Source organism: Anabas testudineus, chromosome 4 (genome assembly GCF_900324465.2).
Source record: "Anabas testudineus chromosome 4, fAnaTes1.2, whole genome shotgun sequence".
Taxonomy (NCBI): domain Eukaryota; kingdom Metazoa; phylum Chordata; class Actinopteri; order Anabantiformes; family Anabantidae; genus Anabas; species Anabas testudineus.
In genome coordinates this window covers 25,834,784-25,849,647 of record NC_046613.1, presented here as the reverse complement: position 1 = coordinate 25,849,647, position 14,864 = coordinate 25,834,784, and the positions used below count along the sequence as shown (strand labels likewise).

Sequence of the window (14,864 nt, the reverse complement as noted above, 5' to 3'; positions counted from 1 at the left end):
CTGTTGCACATCCTTCCCATCTCTATCTCTCTGTCTGGCTAGCCTGTACAAGTCCTTCTCTCCTTCCTTTGTGTCTAACCTGTCATACAGCTCATCGTAAGCTTTCTGTTTGGCCTTTGCCACCTCCCTCTTCACTCTACGCTGCGCTTCCTTGTAATCCTGTCTACTTTCCTCAGTCCTTTCTACATCCCACTTCCTTCTAGCTAACTTCTTCCTCTGGACGCATTCCTGTACTTCCTCATTCCACCACCAAGTGTCTTTACCTTCTTTCCTCTTTCCAGATGACACACCTAGCACCTTCCTACCTGTTTCCCTGATAACTTCTGCTGTGGTTTCCCAGTCATCTGGAAGCTCATCCTGACCACCCAGAACCTGTCTCAACTTCTGCCTGAATTCCTCACAAGTTTCTTCATTCTTTAGCTTCCACCACTTGGTCTTCTTCTCTGACTTCCCTCTTTTCTTCTTCCTGACCTCCAGAGTCATCTTACACACCACCATGCGGTGCTGTCTGGCTACACTCTCTCCTACCACCACTTTGCAGTCACTAACCTCTCTCAAATGACCTCGTCTACATAGGATGTAGTCCACCTGCGTACTCCTACCTCCACTTCTGTATGTCACTCTATGTTCCTCTCGCTTCTGGAAGTAAGTGTTGACTACAGCCATTTCCATCCTCTTAGCAAAGTCCACCACCATCTGTCCTTCCAGATTCCTTTCCTTCACACCAAACCTGCCCATCACCTCCTCATCACCTCTGTTGCCCTCACCAACATGCCCATTAAAGTCTGCTCCAACAACAACTCTCTCTCCTCTGGGGATACTCTCTATGACCTCATCAAACTCACTCCAGAATCTCTCCTTCTCTTCTAACTCACAGCCAACCTGTGGCGCATACCCACTGACTACATTCATCATCACCCCTTCAATTTCTAGCTTTATGCTCATCACCCTGTCTGAGACTCTTTTCACCTCTAGAACATTGTTCACAAACTCCCCCTTCAAGATCACTCCTACCCCGTTTCTCTTCCTATCAACACTCAGGTGCCCCTCATAAAGCTAGGAAATATCAGACTCCTGCCAATCAGAGTAATATGGGTATATAAGGGGGAGGGTGTGGGGTGTAGTACTCACCCTCTGGTAACACTCGGGCAAGGAGTGGTCCAGTGAGGGCGGGGTTCTCTGCATCAGGATCCCAATGGACTCTCTCAGTAATGGCACCACACTGAGAACAAAGAGACAGTGAGAGAGTAAATAATACCATTAATACCACAGCGAGAGGGTAAATAGTACCACTAATACTACAGCGAGAGGGTAAATAGTACCACTAATACTACAGCGACAGGGTAAATAACAGCACTAATACTACAGGTGAATAAAACCACCAATGACAAATGACATATCAGGAATGAACAGGATCTCAGGATTTTCTTCGCAGTCAGTGTGAACAAGGATTTACTACTACTACTACTAGTACTACTATTATTCAATTTATTTTATTTGTATAGTTCGTTTTACAATTGACATTGTCACAAAGCAGCTTTACACAAACAAAGAAACCATGGAAGTTTACATGAACAGTGAATGTGTAAGAATCATAATAATCAGATTGTCCCTGATGAGCAAGCCGAGGGCGACGGTGGCAAGGAAAAACTCCCTGAGAAGGCAACAGGAAGAAACCTTGAGAGGAACCAGACTCAACAGGGAACCCATCCTCTTATGGGTGATTACATGCTGTGTGTTAGGCAGCAGGCAGTCCAGTATAACAGTTAATAATGTTATATTACTAGATATTGTACAGATATTTCTACTGTTACTAGAGGCTGGAATCCAAACAGCTGTTAGTGTTTTACAACTAAACATTAACACAGTGTTACTATGCAGTGCACCTAGGTCCAGGATCAGATATCAAATCCATGTACAGAAAGTGTAGATTTGAGTTTTTGCTGTAGAAATAAAACTGGATCTGTTTTGACCTTGAAGCTCAAATTCTACGACGAATTTGTACATTTTAAAGAGGAGTTTGGTCAGAGTGTGTAGGATCAGTAGATTTTTGACTGGAGTTCTGCACCCTGTGAACTGGGACTGCAGCAGTTTCAGCTGCAGTAACTTGAAGCCTGCGGTTGTACTCAGGCCTCTCAGCTGACCACAGCTCAGCTCCACTAATGTTTTAAATCTGCAGCTGCATTCACTTCCAGCCTATCAAACCACATCTACTCCATTTATCACCAGGGCTTCTGGGAAATGTGACCACTGCATTTACATCCAGAGGACCAGAGGCCCAGACCGGACTCCAGCATTCTTTCCAGGTCCATACCAGTGGTTTGGCATGTTGCAGCCCATTAACTACTAATTTCACATTCTTTACTTCAGTGGAAAATATTTTCTACAGTATCTATCAGGTCAGAGCGATTTCCTTCCTCCTAGGCCGCCGTTGGTTGTGGTGTGGAAATAAACTTACGTCAGCATTTAGTTAACATTAGTTTTCGGTAAAAGTAACATCTACCAGTGATGCAGCTGAGATCAGAGATGGATTCAGTCTTTATTCCGAGGCTCCACTGACGTTTTTAGTACAGAAACACGTTATAATGTCTTTTTTTTACAACAGCCGTGAGCTCCTGTGTCTAAACATATGACTTCACAGATATGCCCACATATCTAATCCTGCAGAACAGCTACAGAACACTGTGGAGATTTTAAATGGTTCCAGTGGCGGTGAGGAGATTCTAAGGGTCTTCTCAAAGGCTCTGTCCTTTTAGGAGGTTCTAGTGATCACTGTGGAGATCTAGGGCCCCAGTAATAGGTGGAACCAGCCTTTAAAACATGTTCTACACACAGGCCAGAGACAGAACAACAGAAACAGGAAGTGACATCACATTTCATCTGTTGCACACGTTGGTCTTTCTGTACTAGTGAGGACTCTAATTTACATAAAGCGTTGATGAGCGCCCCACCCCACCCCTTGTATCTCCTCCTGAAACCATGCAGAAAATCCCTGACCCCTACCATAAAATAAACCAGGTCCGAACCCTCAAACCGACGTGTGGTCGTGAGGACGGAACAACGTGTCTCCACTGTCTCACTTCCAAAGAACAAAACTGAAGTTTTTATAGCTCTTTGTGGGGACCAGCTTTAAAGCTTGTGGTCTCTATTAAAAAAAGTGGTTTGATGGTGGTCTAGTTGGATTAGGATTTCCTCCGACCAACGAGTGTTTGATTCTGATGATGAACAACGTCATCATCATCATCATCATCATCATCATTATTATTTGTAGTGAACGTGGGTGAAACGTGTCCAACTGCAGATTACAGTATAAGTAGAGCGAGCTACAGTCCACTGTGTAGAAAGGTCATTATCCACAGAGACGAGCTGATTGGTCCACTGCTGAGGTAAAGGACGCCCACAACAAAGACGCTGCCAACCCCACCCCCCTACACATGCACAGAGCTGTCAGTCTGGGGCGGAGTTGTTGGTTAAAGCCTCTGCTGCTCACAGCTTTCAATCACCAGGGTGGAGCAAGGCGCCCCTTCTTAAAAACGCTGCTCTCAACATGCTCCAGAGTTTATTTTACACAGGTAGCAGCTCTGCGGTGTCAGAGGTGAGACGTGTAACTTGATGTCAGATGACGATGTCATCCATGACTTTTAAAAGATTACTGATGGATGAACCCAGATGGCCGCCCACTATGAGCCTGGTTCTGCTGGAGGTTTCTTCCTCTAAAGGGAGTTTTTCCTCTCCACTGTCACCCTAAAGCTTGCTCAAATGGGATTGTTGGGTTTTCTCTATAATCTTTTGTATAAATATTTTCTGTAAGGTCTTAAACCTTACACTGTAAAGTGCCTTGATATAACTTCTGTTGTAAATTGGCGCTATATGAATTGAATAGATTCAGTTTCCTGGAGGAACATGTGGGTGATGAGAAGCTGGAGCAGAAACTCGGCACAACGCACAGTAGTAGGAGGAAGTTACTGTTAGTTGGTTGACTGGGGTCTGGTTAAACACAATAACACAACACAAGAAAACTGATCACATACTTCTGCTGCATTCCACCAACTACTTTCCATCACAGCGGACCCTCATGAGTCTGTGATCATCAACATGTCCATGATGCAGGACACCGAATCAGGTCGTAAAGGCTGTTTCTCCTCCACAGACACCGAGGTGGAGCCGCCTCACCTGTGATACCACTCAAGACTGCTTAAAGGAGGATCAACAGTGACCTGAGACTGACTCACTCACTGTGTTTTTCGTATGAAGTTTAGCAGCTTCACTTATTGATCTGATCTAAATGAAAAAAGGACTGGGAGAAAGAGACTGTGACATAACAGGATCCTCTAGAGTAAAGATGTATCACTCTGTTGGATTTTCTCGATGTACAGAAACACTCGGTTTTACAGATCGGAGCATCTGATCTCAAAAACAATCTTTGCAGGTTCCTCACAGTTCCTGTTCGTCAGTGAAGCTAAAACCACGTTTGTCACGTGAAGCAGTAGATGCAGAAACAGGCCAAGCTGCAGCTCAATGTTTTCTACGCTGATCAATCGTTGGATTTTACCAACATCAGAGTCTGAACTCAGATATGTTCATCGTGTTTATTATTATTATATGATAATGCAGCTTAATAATGTGTCAGTGACCTTATAGAGTTCAGTGGATCCTTCAGTAAAAGATTTAACGTTTAGTTTCCAAACTGTCTCAGCAGCCTGACCAGCAGTCTGAGCTGCAGAGGATGGAGACATGTTCAGTGTCGTGTTGTTACCTGACTCCGATGAGGAGGGCGATGAGCATGGAGCAGATGGGATCAGCGATCATCAGGTCATATTTCTGCATCAGCAGAGCAGAAATGATCACACCGATGCTGCCCAGAGTGTCAGCGATGATGTGCAGAAGGACACCTGCAACACACACAGTTGGTTATCTCACATAAAAATTTTATGTATGTTCAGTCCTCTTAATGTTGCTTATTCCTGTATAAAACACCCTTTTCTAGATTTGTGTATTTTTGCCTTGTCTCACTTTGTATATTCTTCTTATTTTAAGGTTTTATTTAGATTTTCTGTCTAATACACTTTCCCACATGAAGGGGAACATTCACATGTGACTCCACACAAACACGATCAACCTCCACATGTGTAACATCCAAGAAAGTTCCACACAAGTTACAGACCAAGTTATTTATTTTCACACAGTGAATCTGTAATTTATCTGGAAATAAAAGTTCAACCTGTGTCCAGCTGGTTTTTAACATGTTTAATCCAAAAGAAGAAAAGCAGATGTGTTTTCCTCTTTTTATTGGGAATTGAGGACAGAACTCTGTTCCCTCCCTTTATCTGATGTGTGATGTTGTGAGAGCACCACCCAGTGGCTCTGAGCAGAGGCTGCAGCTGCAAAAAATTTAGCTTTAGATCAGATTCCATCTTTAATCCAGCTGCTGTGGAATCTGATCCAGCCAATCAAAAACAGCCTGCTGTGGCCTGAGCTCCAATCAGGATGTGATAGTGATAAGATGTGTGTAGTGATGAGTCTGTGATGTGAGCTCTTACCCTGCAGGATCTGTTTGCTGGCTCCTTTCCCCGGCTCCAGCTCATCTACAAGACCAAGACAGCACAGAAGATTGAGGAACAATTATCAGCTGCTTTAAAACAACAATAACACAAGACGACGTCTGAAAACATGATGAGAGGTGGAGGTGAAGAACCACCGTCAGGTAGGGTCTGTTTCGAAAGAACAACTCTCCAAACGGTCTCTACATTTTTTTTGACTGGAAGTGACACCTGGACACAGAGCCTGACCAGGTGAGTCAGACTCTCACCATGACAGTGCGGTTCCTCATGACTGTGTCCGTGTCCATCGTGACTGTGTCCGTGTCCATCGTGACTGTGTCCGTGTCCATCGTGACTGTGTCCGTGTCCATCGTGACTGTGTCCGTGTCCATCGTGACTGTGTCCTCCATGTTTGCTCTGGTGGTCGTGTCCTCCGTGACTGTGTCCATGACTCAGGCTGCCGTTAAACAGAGAGTGGCTGTGACCGTGACCTGAGGACAGACACAGTCAGAGAACCTAGGTTCTACACAGCTGATATACTCTAACATCTGTCACGCTGACAACAGGAGCTACTTTCAACACAATGCTGAACCTCTTCAGTCCTGAAGTTAGAACTGTTCCTGTCTCTTCTCACACAGTTTTGTGATCATGTTCAGCTAGTTGCTAAACGTTAGGGCCCAACGTTGTGTTTGAGAACAGTGGCATCACCATCACCTCATGTATGAAAAACTAAAAACACTTCATCATGCTAACAGGCTAATGAAAAACTGTGTGACAGCTTCTCTGAGGCTTTGATCAGTTTAGCTCGTGACCCACAGAACCTGAATCAAGACACCAAAACTAGAAACAATTAACTGGAAGAAGAGGTGAAGATTTGTCACCTGAAATACTACAGGCACTACAGATTGGTTCTAAAAACTGAGGTTCTAGAGGAATTACCTCCTTCTCCGTGTGAGTGTCCGTGGCCTCCGTGCTGGAACACAAAGATGCCGACCAGGTTCACCAGGAGTCCGGCCACAGAGACAGGAAGCAGACGCTCATGGTGAACATCGGGAGGCTCCAGGGCTCTCTGCCAGAGAGAGAGACAGGTTGATAAAGACAGACATGCTCTGGAACCCTGAGCTTCTCCGGACTTTTCCCAGAGTAACATCACTTAGTTCAAAACTCTGCCAGGTAGTTCAGGTAATGTCCGGGTGAGCCCAGGTGTGAACACAGCAGGTAATAGTCTAGAGGACTCACAGCGAGCAAGGGTGCGTTTCCTGTCAGCACCACATCAGAAAGTTTAGGAGGTATTTACCTGGTTTTCTGTTGGTTGCTTTTGTGTCACGCCTTCTCTCTCCTTCAGGAGGAGGAGTTAGAAACATAATGTTTCTAATCATGTGACCGGTTCTACATTGAATTGCTGTAAATAAAACACTGGGATTTCCAAGGCAAACTTTTGTGTCATGTCGTTCCTCCTGCTCATTCTACCCAGAGACTACCCCCCCACCCCAAAATCAAATGGACTATTACCCCGAGTAGGAACATACTGTATGTCACTCGGGCTTTCTCCTGGTGTGTGATCGCTATCTCCAGAGATAGCCCGGAGTGCATATGTGAAAACAGCTGGAGAGAGAGAGACAGGTTGTGTGTGTTACCTCAACGCCTTCAGAGAAGATGAAGAACGCTGTGAAAATGAGGAAGAGTCCGTTGACGAAGCCGGCCAACACTTCTGCTCTGACATAACTAAAACACAGATGAAAAGAGGCTGAGCACAAACTGCGTTCTGCAGGAACCACCGCAGATCCCAGATCAGTGAGACCAAACGCAGATCATCTCACCCGTAGGAGAAACTGTCGTTGGATCTCCACCTGGAGATGACGGAGGCTGCCAGACCTGCCAGCAGGGCGGTGCAGTCAAAAAACATGTGGAAGGAGTCTGAGATCAGACCTAAACTGAAGACAGGACATGGACACACAGTGTGAAGGACTGACAAGACAAGATCTTAGTCCAAACCACCTGTGACCAGGCCGATCCCGGTGTGACAGAAACACTTAAAATCATCATAGTGGGAGGTCTGAACAAGAAGGTTTATCCTCAATTTTAAAGCAAATACAAAAAAAGTCAGTGGTTAGAAATGTAAACAGAACAAGAGTTCCCTTATGTAAAGGGAACAACTTTATTATTAGTGGGTTGATGTTTTATGTTTTGACAATATAAATTGAATTGAAATGGCCAAGATGTGCTTTAATTCAAGTCCTGTGACAAAACTGTGGCATCAACACATTCAGGAATAACATACATTTTCATACACACCCCATTTACTAGAACTCTCAACATGTTGTGTATGCAAGAGAAGGAGGGAGTGACCAGTACAACAGTTTGGATCATTCTTAAAAAGAAGGAGTTAACTGGCAGCTCAGCAACAACAAAAGGTCTGAAGAGCACAGAAAAACTAAAGTGGATCGTGATCACACGATGGATGTTCTGTCCACAGTGAAGAGCAAGTCAAGTTCACTGATGAGGAAGTGACTTGTCGTGGTCATCAAAGTCTACAGTGAGGAGACACTTCAGAAATGTAAATACAGAAGGTTTACATCCAGGTGCAAAACACTGATAACATGCAGGAACAGAAAGACCAGATCAGACTTAGAACAGAAAAGGAAACCACCTAAAACAATCCTCATGCTCTGGTTCAGTCACTGACTGCAAAAGAGTGTTGAAGGCAACCCATACAATTTGATTTGTTACTTTACTCCTACCATTATTTATGGTAATGTATGAAAAATATCTAATTCCTGAATTCTTGATGCCACAGTACTGTCAAACCCCTTTAATTACAGTCTGGAGTGTTTCATTTCAAATTTAGTGTGGCGGTCCAAAAACGTATCTTTGTTCCAATATCTATGGTCCCAACTGTATTTGGCTCTTCCAATGTAGGTAGAGGTAGGTAGATTTTCATTGCAAACAAAGGCAGCCTGGCTTGAGAAGGTTATTTTCTACGAGATAAAGCCTTTCAAAGGCGTAATCTACACTATATTCTTCAGAGACATGCAGCAAATGGATCCATTAAGTAAGAAGGCGCATTGGAAGGTCCAAGTGTGCATCTGTCCAAGAAGATAAGTCCATAAAAGTGTCCTCCTGTCTCACAGCTCCTGAATCAGCTGCATCATTGAATAAAACAAGAGATCAGTGATCACGGACACTGTGTGCAGGAGACTCAGGTCAGCTGGACTAATGGGCGGAGCTGCCAAGAAAAAAAACAACTAAGCCAAACCAGAAATAAAGGTTGCAGTGGGTTACGATGCACAAACCGTGGACTTCAGATGACTGGAACCAAGTCTTGTGGACTGATGAGAGAAGAAAACCCAGTACAGAGCTCATATAAAATGATGGACGCCTACTGAATACCATCAGTAAAACATGGAGGTGGATACGTGACGATCTGGGGATGCTTTGGTAATAAGAGATCTGCATCATGTGCAATCAGCGTCACAGTGATCGTCGACTGAATTCTTCAGCAAGATAATGATCCAAAGCACTGATCCTGACTGTGTAATAACTCTCTGGAGAAGAAAGTAGCTGCTGGAACAGTCTCTGTGATGGTTTGAGCGGCTCATTCACCAAAGTCTGATTAGTAGAAGCCTCAGATTTGTCGGTTATTGCTTCAAATAATTTTGTATCAATGCAAGTTTAACACGCACATTTGATTTGACCATTATTCTATTCATCCAACAGGATGTTAATCCAGATCAGAGGGTGTGGTTTGCTGGTTTTAGTCTTAGTGCAAAAATCCTGCTGGTGGTTCTCCGGTTTCCTACGGGTTTTACTGGTTGTAGCTTTTCACACTTCATGTTAAATGTCACATCCACTCATGTCCACACATCTATAATAACTGTTGGTTGAATAAAAAATTGTTTCTTGTGTTCTTCTCAATCAATCAATCAATCAATCAGTCAATCAATCAATCAATCAGCTGTTTCTCTTGTCACAGAAAGATTCTGGAAAACCTAAAAAAAACAAACCTGTCGCCTGTTTGTGTCTGATTATTAGACCGACCAGGAGAAACTGTTTAAAGCTTAGAGACTCCCCTCTTACTGTGGGGAGGGGGGCTGGGACTGACACACTGATCATTCAATATCAACAGGATTCTGTAAGAAAAGGGGTTCATCTAAGTGACAGGTTCACACAAACACATCTAAAGATACTAAGACATGAACATTTAATCTGTCATGTTTCTACCAGACTCTGAGCACTGGGGCCCCTCTGTGGCCCCTGGTTCAAGAGAGTCTCGATCCGCCCCTGGCTCTGTTGATTTATCGTCCGTTAAACCGATGATAGCAGCAGATGATGAACCTCGGCATTAATCAGCAGTAAAACGGATCCAGATCACAGAGTCTGGACTTTGGGTTTTCACGGGGACCGACCCTGACCTCATACCAGCGCTAACACATACGTGGCACATCCTGAAGACACGCCGGCTGATGCTAACGCCGTTAGCCTACCTGTTACTCCAGATCCCGTACAGTAACTCCACAAAGGCGAAGGAGAGGTTGAGGCAGAGGAAGAAGAACAGGTTTCTGGAGGTTTTATCTGCGAGGATCGACCTGAAACACACAAAACCACCACAAACCCTGCATCAGAGGCTGAACAGGAACCCGAAACCCGAGAAACGCCAGGGTTGTAAACAGCATACGGCCACAGTCACACACTGCACACTGTCAGTAACACGGTACAGCGACTGTCAGGCTCAGAAATACAAAAATAAACTTAATAAAGACTGATGTCGGTGTGGGGACGGTTTGTTTGGGCTAGCCGGTTAGCATAAGGCTAGCAGCTTCTCGTTAGATTCAGCTGTTAGCTGTTAGCTCTGCTAGCAGCGGGGAATTTACCTGAACCATCCGGAGATCTTCACCGGCAGGTTAAACTTGGTGGGTTTGTACTCGTCGTCCTTAATAGATAAAGGTAACATTTTCACACCTGAACACAAACACACTGTCTCTCACTCACACACACACACACACACTGGCTGCTTTAGCTACTGTATGCTAACTGTCAACTTCCGGTTGGGTCCGTTTTCACAATAAAAGCGTTTGAAAGCTGCAGTTCAAACACTGGCTCAGTGCGGGAAGGACTCAGATACTTTGTCAGTGCTTTTCATTTGTCTTATGTCTGTTTTCTATGAGCTGCTGGATGTCTGTCTGCCATCAGTCCATTTACTGTTGTACCTGAATCTTTATGTTTCGTTGTCCTATTTCTATCTGAAGTAGATCGGTCCAGTCTGTTCTGAAACAGTGGATCAGCAGAGGGAGTCCGAGGTGCGTGTGTCTCTCAGGGTTGACACGGAGTCAACGTTTCTTTATTTGGATCCAGAACAGGATCAGAACACTATTCCCAGTAGGCCTACACACTGCATTCATAGGACTCCTCATCTATATACATATATGATCCAAAAATAAATCCTCTCTGGGAGTCTCAGAACATCATCAGCTGTCAGATGGAAGTCAGTTTTGTTTTATGGGTTTTTTAAGTCTGAGTTTTTCCTTCTGCTGCAGTGAGAAATGAAGACATTCAGACGTGAACATGATAAAAACAGGTTAACATGGTTCTTTAATTTGTGTGTTTGTAATTTGAGCCCCGTTTTCAAACTGTTCCGACACTAAAAGCAGCTGGATCCTCTGTGACCTGCTCCTGTTTGCTGTGAGTCATAAATCTTGTTGTACGATGTTGCAATGACAATAAAGCTTAACTTATCTCTTATCTCTTATCTAAAGGTTCAGACAAGTTAAAAACACAAAGATTCTGGACAACGTTCTGCAGCTGCTTTATTCTTTATTCTGGATTTCACACTGAGTCACTGAGTCTGTCCTCAGCAGCAGCTCCATCCTCCTCCACTCAGATGATCCTGAGCTTAATCACCAGCAAATACAGGTGACACACACAGGAAGTGGAACTCTTACTTTGTACAGTCCCTTCAGACTGTCAATAGAAGCTCAGACCTTTATTGTGAAAACCCCCCTCAAACTGCCAGTAGAAGAAGCTGCACTGAACTCCAGGGTTCAGGAGCAAGACCATGACTCAGACCATGAACTCATACTGTGATCAGGAAGGTCCAAAGACCAGGATGTGAACATTAAATTAAATGGAGGCGTGAAATGAGTGAATTAACACCTGTTTTTTAATAATAAGCATTGCAGAAGCAACGACCATCAGTGACACAATGAACTGGGTCAGGACCAGAACCAGGATCTGCTTCTCATCTTCCCGGTGTTTTCTGCCTGAAACCTTTTTTATCACATGTAAAAATTCCCCTTGTGTTCGTCCTGACACGTGGTCTCGTCAGAGCGGCGCTGAGAGGTCGAGGAGAATCTGTAAAGATGATTGATGCTGCGTTCGAGTGTCTCCTCCGACAGGAGCTGCTGCTGCTGACGGAGCCTCTTCAGCGCTGGAAGACAAAGAGCTGCATCTCGTCGTCTCTCAGACAGGAAATACCAGCGGAGCAGGACATTAAAATGACAAGACGCAGCAGAACCTTCGTCCTCTCTCACACAGCAGCACAGAGGTCACGGAGGCCGAGCGGGACAGCGAACGCCTCACGACTGAAAAACACCAGATGGAGCAAAAAGAAACACGTTTATCATCGTCTCACTGTTTCAGCTGAATCTGCATCAACAGCTTCATCCTGAGCCCCAGAGCCACGAAGCAGAGGGGTAATCCAGGGTCAGGGAGCCCGGGGGGGCTGAGGGGCCTGAGGGGCCTGAGGGGGCGGCATATTTTGTACTGTGTGCTTCAGTATTTAGTCTGATATGTACAGGACTGTCAGCTGACACAGGAAGTCCTGGACGGGGGTCAGCAAAACTGACAGAGACTCTCTAAACCACCAGAATATCTAAACCACCAGAGTCTCTAAACCACCAGAGTCTCTAAACCACCACAGACTTTAAACCACCAGAGACTCTAAACCACCACAGACTTTAAACCACCAGTCTCTAAACCACCACAGACTCTGTAAACCACCAGTCTCTAAACCACCAGAGATTGTCTAAACCACCAGAGACTCTAAACCACCACAGACTTTAAACCACCAGTCTCTAAACCACCACAGACTCTAAACCACCACAGACTCTCTAAACCACCAGTCTGTAAACCACCACAGACTCTCTAAACCACCAGTCTCTAAACCACCACAGACTCTCTAAACCACCACAGACTCTAAACCACCACAGACTCTGTAAACCACCAGTCTCTAAACCACCAGAGACTCTCTAAACCACCACAGACTTTAAACCACCACAGACTTTAAACCACCAGTCTCTAAACCACCACAGACTTTAAACCACCACAGACTTTAAACCACCAGTCTGTAAACCACCACAGACTTTAAACCACCAGTCTCTAAACCACCACAGACTCTGTAAACCACCAGTCTCTAAACCACCAGAGATTGTCTAAACCACCAGAGTCTCTAAACCACCACAGACTTGACCACCAGTCGCTAAACCACACAACTCTAAACCAACCACAGACTCGTCTAAACCACCAGAGACTCTAAACCACCACAGACTCTGTAAACCACCAGTCTCTAAACCACCAGAGATTGTCTAAACCACCAGCGCTCTAAACCACCACAGCTTTAACCACCCAGATCTCTAAACCACCAGCAGACTCTAAACCACCACAGACTCTCTAACCACCAGAGACTCTAAACCACCACAGACTCTGTAAACCACCAGTCTCTAAACCACCAGAGATTGTCTAAACCACCAGAGTCTCTAAACCACCACAGACTTTAAACCACCAGTCTCTAAACCACCACAGACTCTAAACCACCACAGACTCTCTAAACCACCAGAGACTCTAAACCACCACAGACTCTGTAAACCACCAGTCTCTAAACCACCACAGACTCTGTAAACCACCAGTCTCTAAACCACCACAGACTTTAAACCACCAGTCTCTAAACCACCAGAGTCTCAAAACCACCAGTCTCTAAACCACCAGAGACTCTCTAAACCACCAAGTGGTTTTATTCTGGTAGTTTGGAGGGTGCAGCAGTGGGGTCGGTCTAATTCCTGGCACTCTGTATTTAACGAGCTGGACCAAAGAATTAAATATTGTGGTGTTTTTGTCGACAACACAAAACTCGCTGGCTCCTCAGCTCGTTGTCATGGAAACAGCAGGGTTTGAGATGCGAGGTGTGAAGAGACGAATGTGGGTCAGACCTGAAGTCCTTGGACCAGTTTCTGAGAGATCTGTTTACCAGGCTGCGAGAGACTAAATGAATCACAGTCAGTGAGAAACCACCTACACAGTAACAGCTGGTTTCTTCAATCTGATGCTTTAAAGTCACTTTTTTAGCTTCACTGCTGCTCTGAGCTTCGTACTCTGGAAGAAACTGGACTCCAGCAAAGTTCCACTGAAAATCAGTCTTTGTTTAAATATTTTAAAAAGTGACGCTACTGTAGCTCTAGTTCCTACAGGTCAGACCGGAGAAAGAAAACTTAGAGTGAGGATGAGAAAGTGCAGGAACGTCAGAGTCCAGGGTCCAGGTGGGGTACCTGACCCAGCAGGGCTACTCAGTCTGTCTGATCAATCTTTTTGAGCGTCAGACACAGAACACGTATGTTTAACGCATTCATATTCAGAACGCTACGGACGCTTCCTGGATGCTGAACCTGTCCTAAGCCAGATTCACAGGAACAAAACTGCAGGAATGTTTTATTTTGGATTGAAACATAAAAAATACAGATTACAAATTACAAATTACAGTTTCTCCTGTAAACCTGTTCCTCTTCTGGACCGAGTGTCCCAGACTTGTCTGGTCCTCTCTGAGAAAGAGATGTAAATAAAGAAAACCACAAAGGCAACTCCCTGTTTGAACCCATCATTTCACAAAATCACCATTCAGCAGCTTCAGCTCTGGTCTGAACCGTGGACCAGATGGTAAACGGCCAGTCCCACTCAAACTGGTTCTTATAAAAGAATGTTCATTTTGGGTGGAGGTAACGAGGTTATCTGTGAAATTATCACCAGGAGACTGTAAGTCAGGGCAGGATGTGTAGTCGATTTCTTTCATGAACATACTTTCCGTACCGTTTTCGTGTGTCCTTGTTTCACATAGTCAGAGGCTCCGAGCTGGACGTGGACGTGTGTTTGGATGTTGGCTGGTAGTGAAACTCACAGGTTTCAGTGTGGAGACTTTGTTCAAAATGCTGCATCAACTGACATCAAGCTTTGTAGCTACAGAACCCCTGTAACTAAGCTAAATCCATAACTGACCACCTGCCCTGGGCTCCTGCACCCACTGAGTACATGCCCCACCCTCAGGTGAGCTGCTACAGCTCC

General features: G+C 44.8%; 1 protein-coding gene across 1 annotated transcript; it reads right to left on the bottom strand.

Moving 5' to 3' along the window:
- Nucleotides 1–1,045: 1,045 nt before the first annotated feature.
- Nucleotides 1,046–10,578, bottom strand: slc30a7 (solute carrier family 30 member 7). Its single transcript, XM_026346445.1, has 9 exons — nucleotides 10,412–10,578; nucleotides 10,025–10,126; nucleotides 7,361–7,474; nucleotides 7,178–7,265; nucleotides 6,480–6,609; nucleotides 5,810–6,031; nucleotides 5,541–5,585; nucleotides 4,757–4,892; nucleotides 1,046–1,222 (listed from the first exon to the last, which is right to left on the bottom strand). Exons 1-9 carry the CDS (start codon nucleotides 10,489–10,491, stop codon nucleotides 1,057–1,059), a joined length of 1,083 nt encoding a protein of 360 aa, XP_026202230.1. The 5' UTR covers nucleotides 10,492–10,578; the 3' UTR covers nucleotides 1,046–1,056.
- Nucleotides 10,579–14,864: the final 4,286 nt, after the last annotated feature.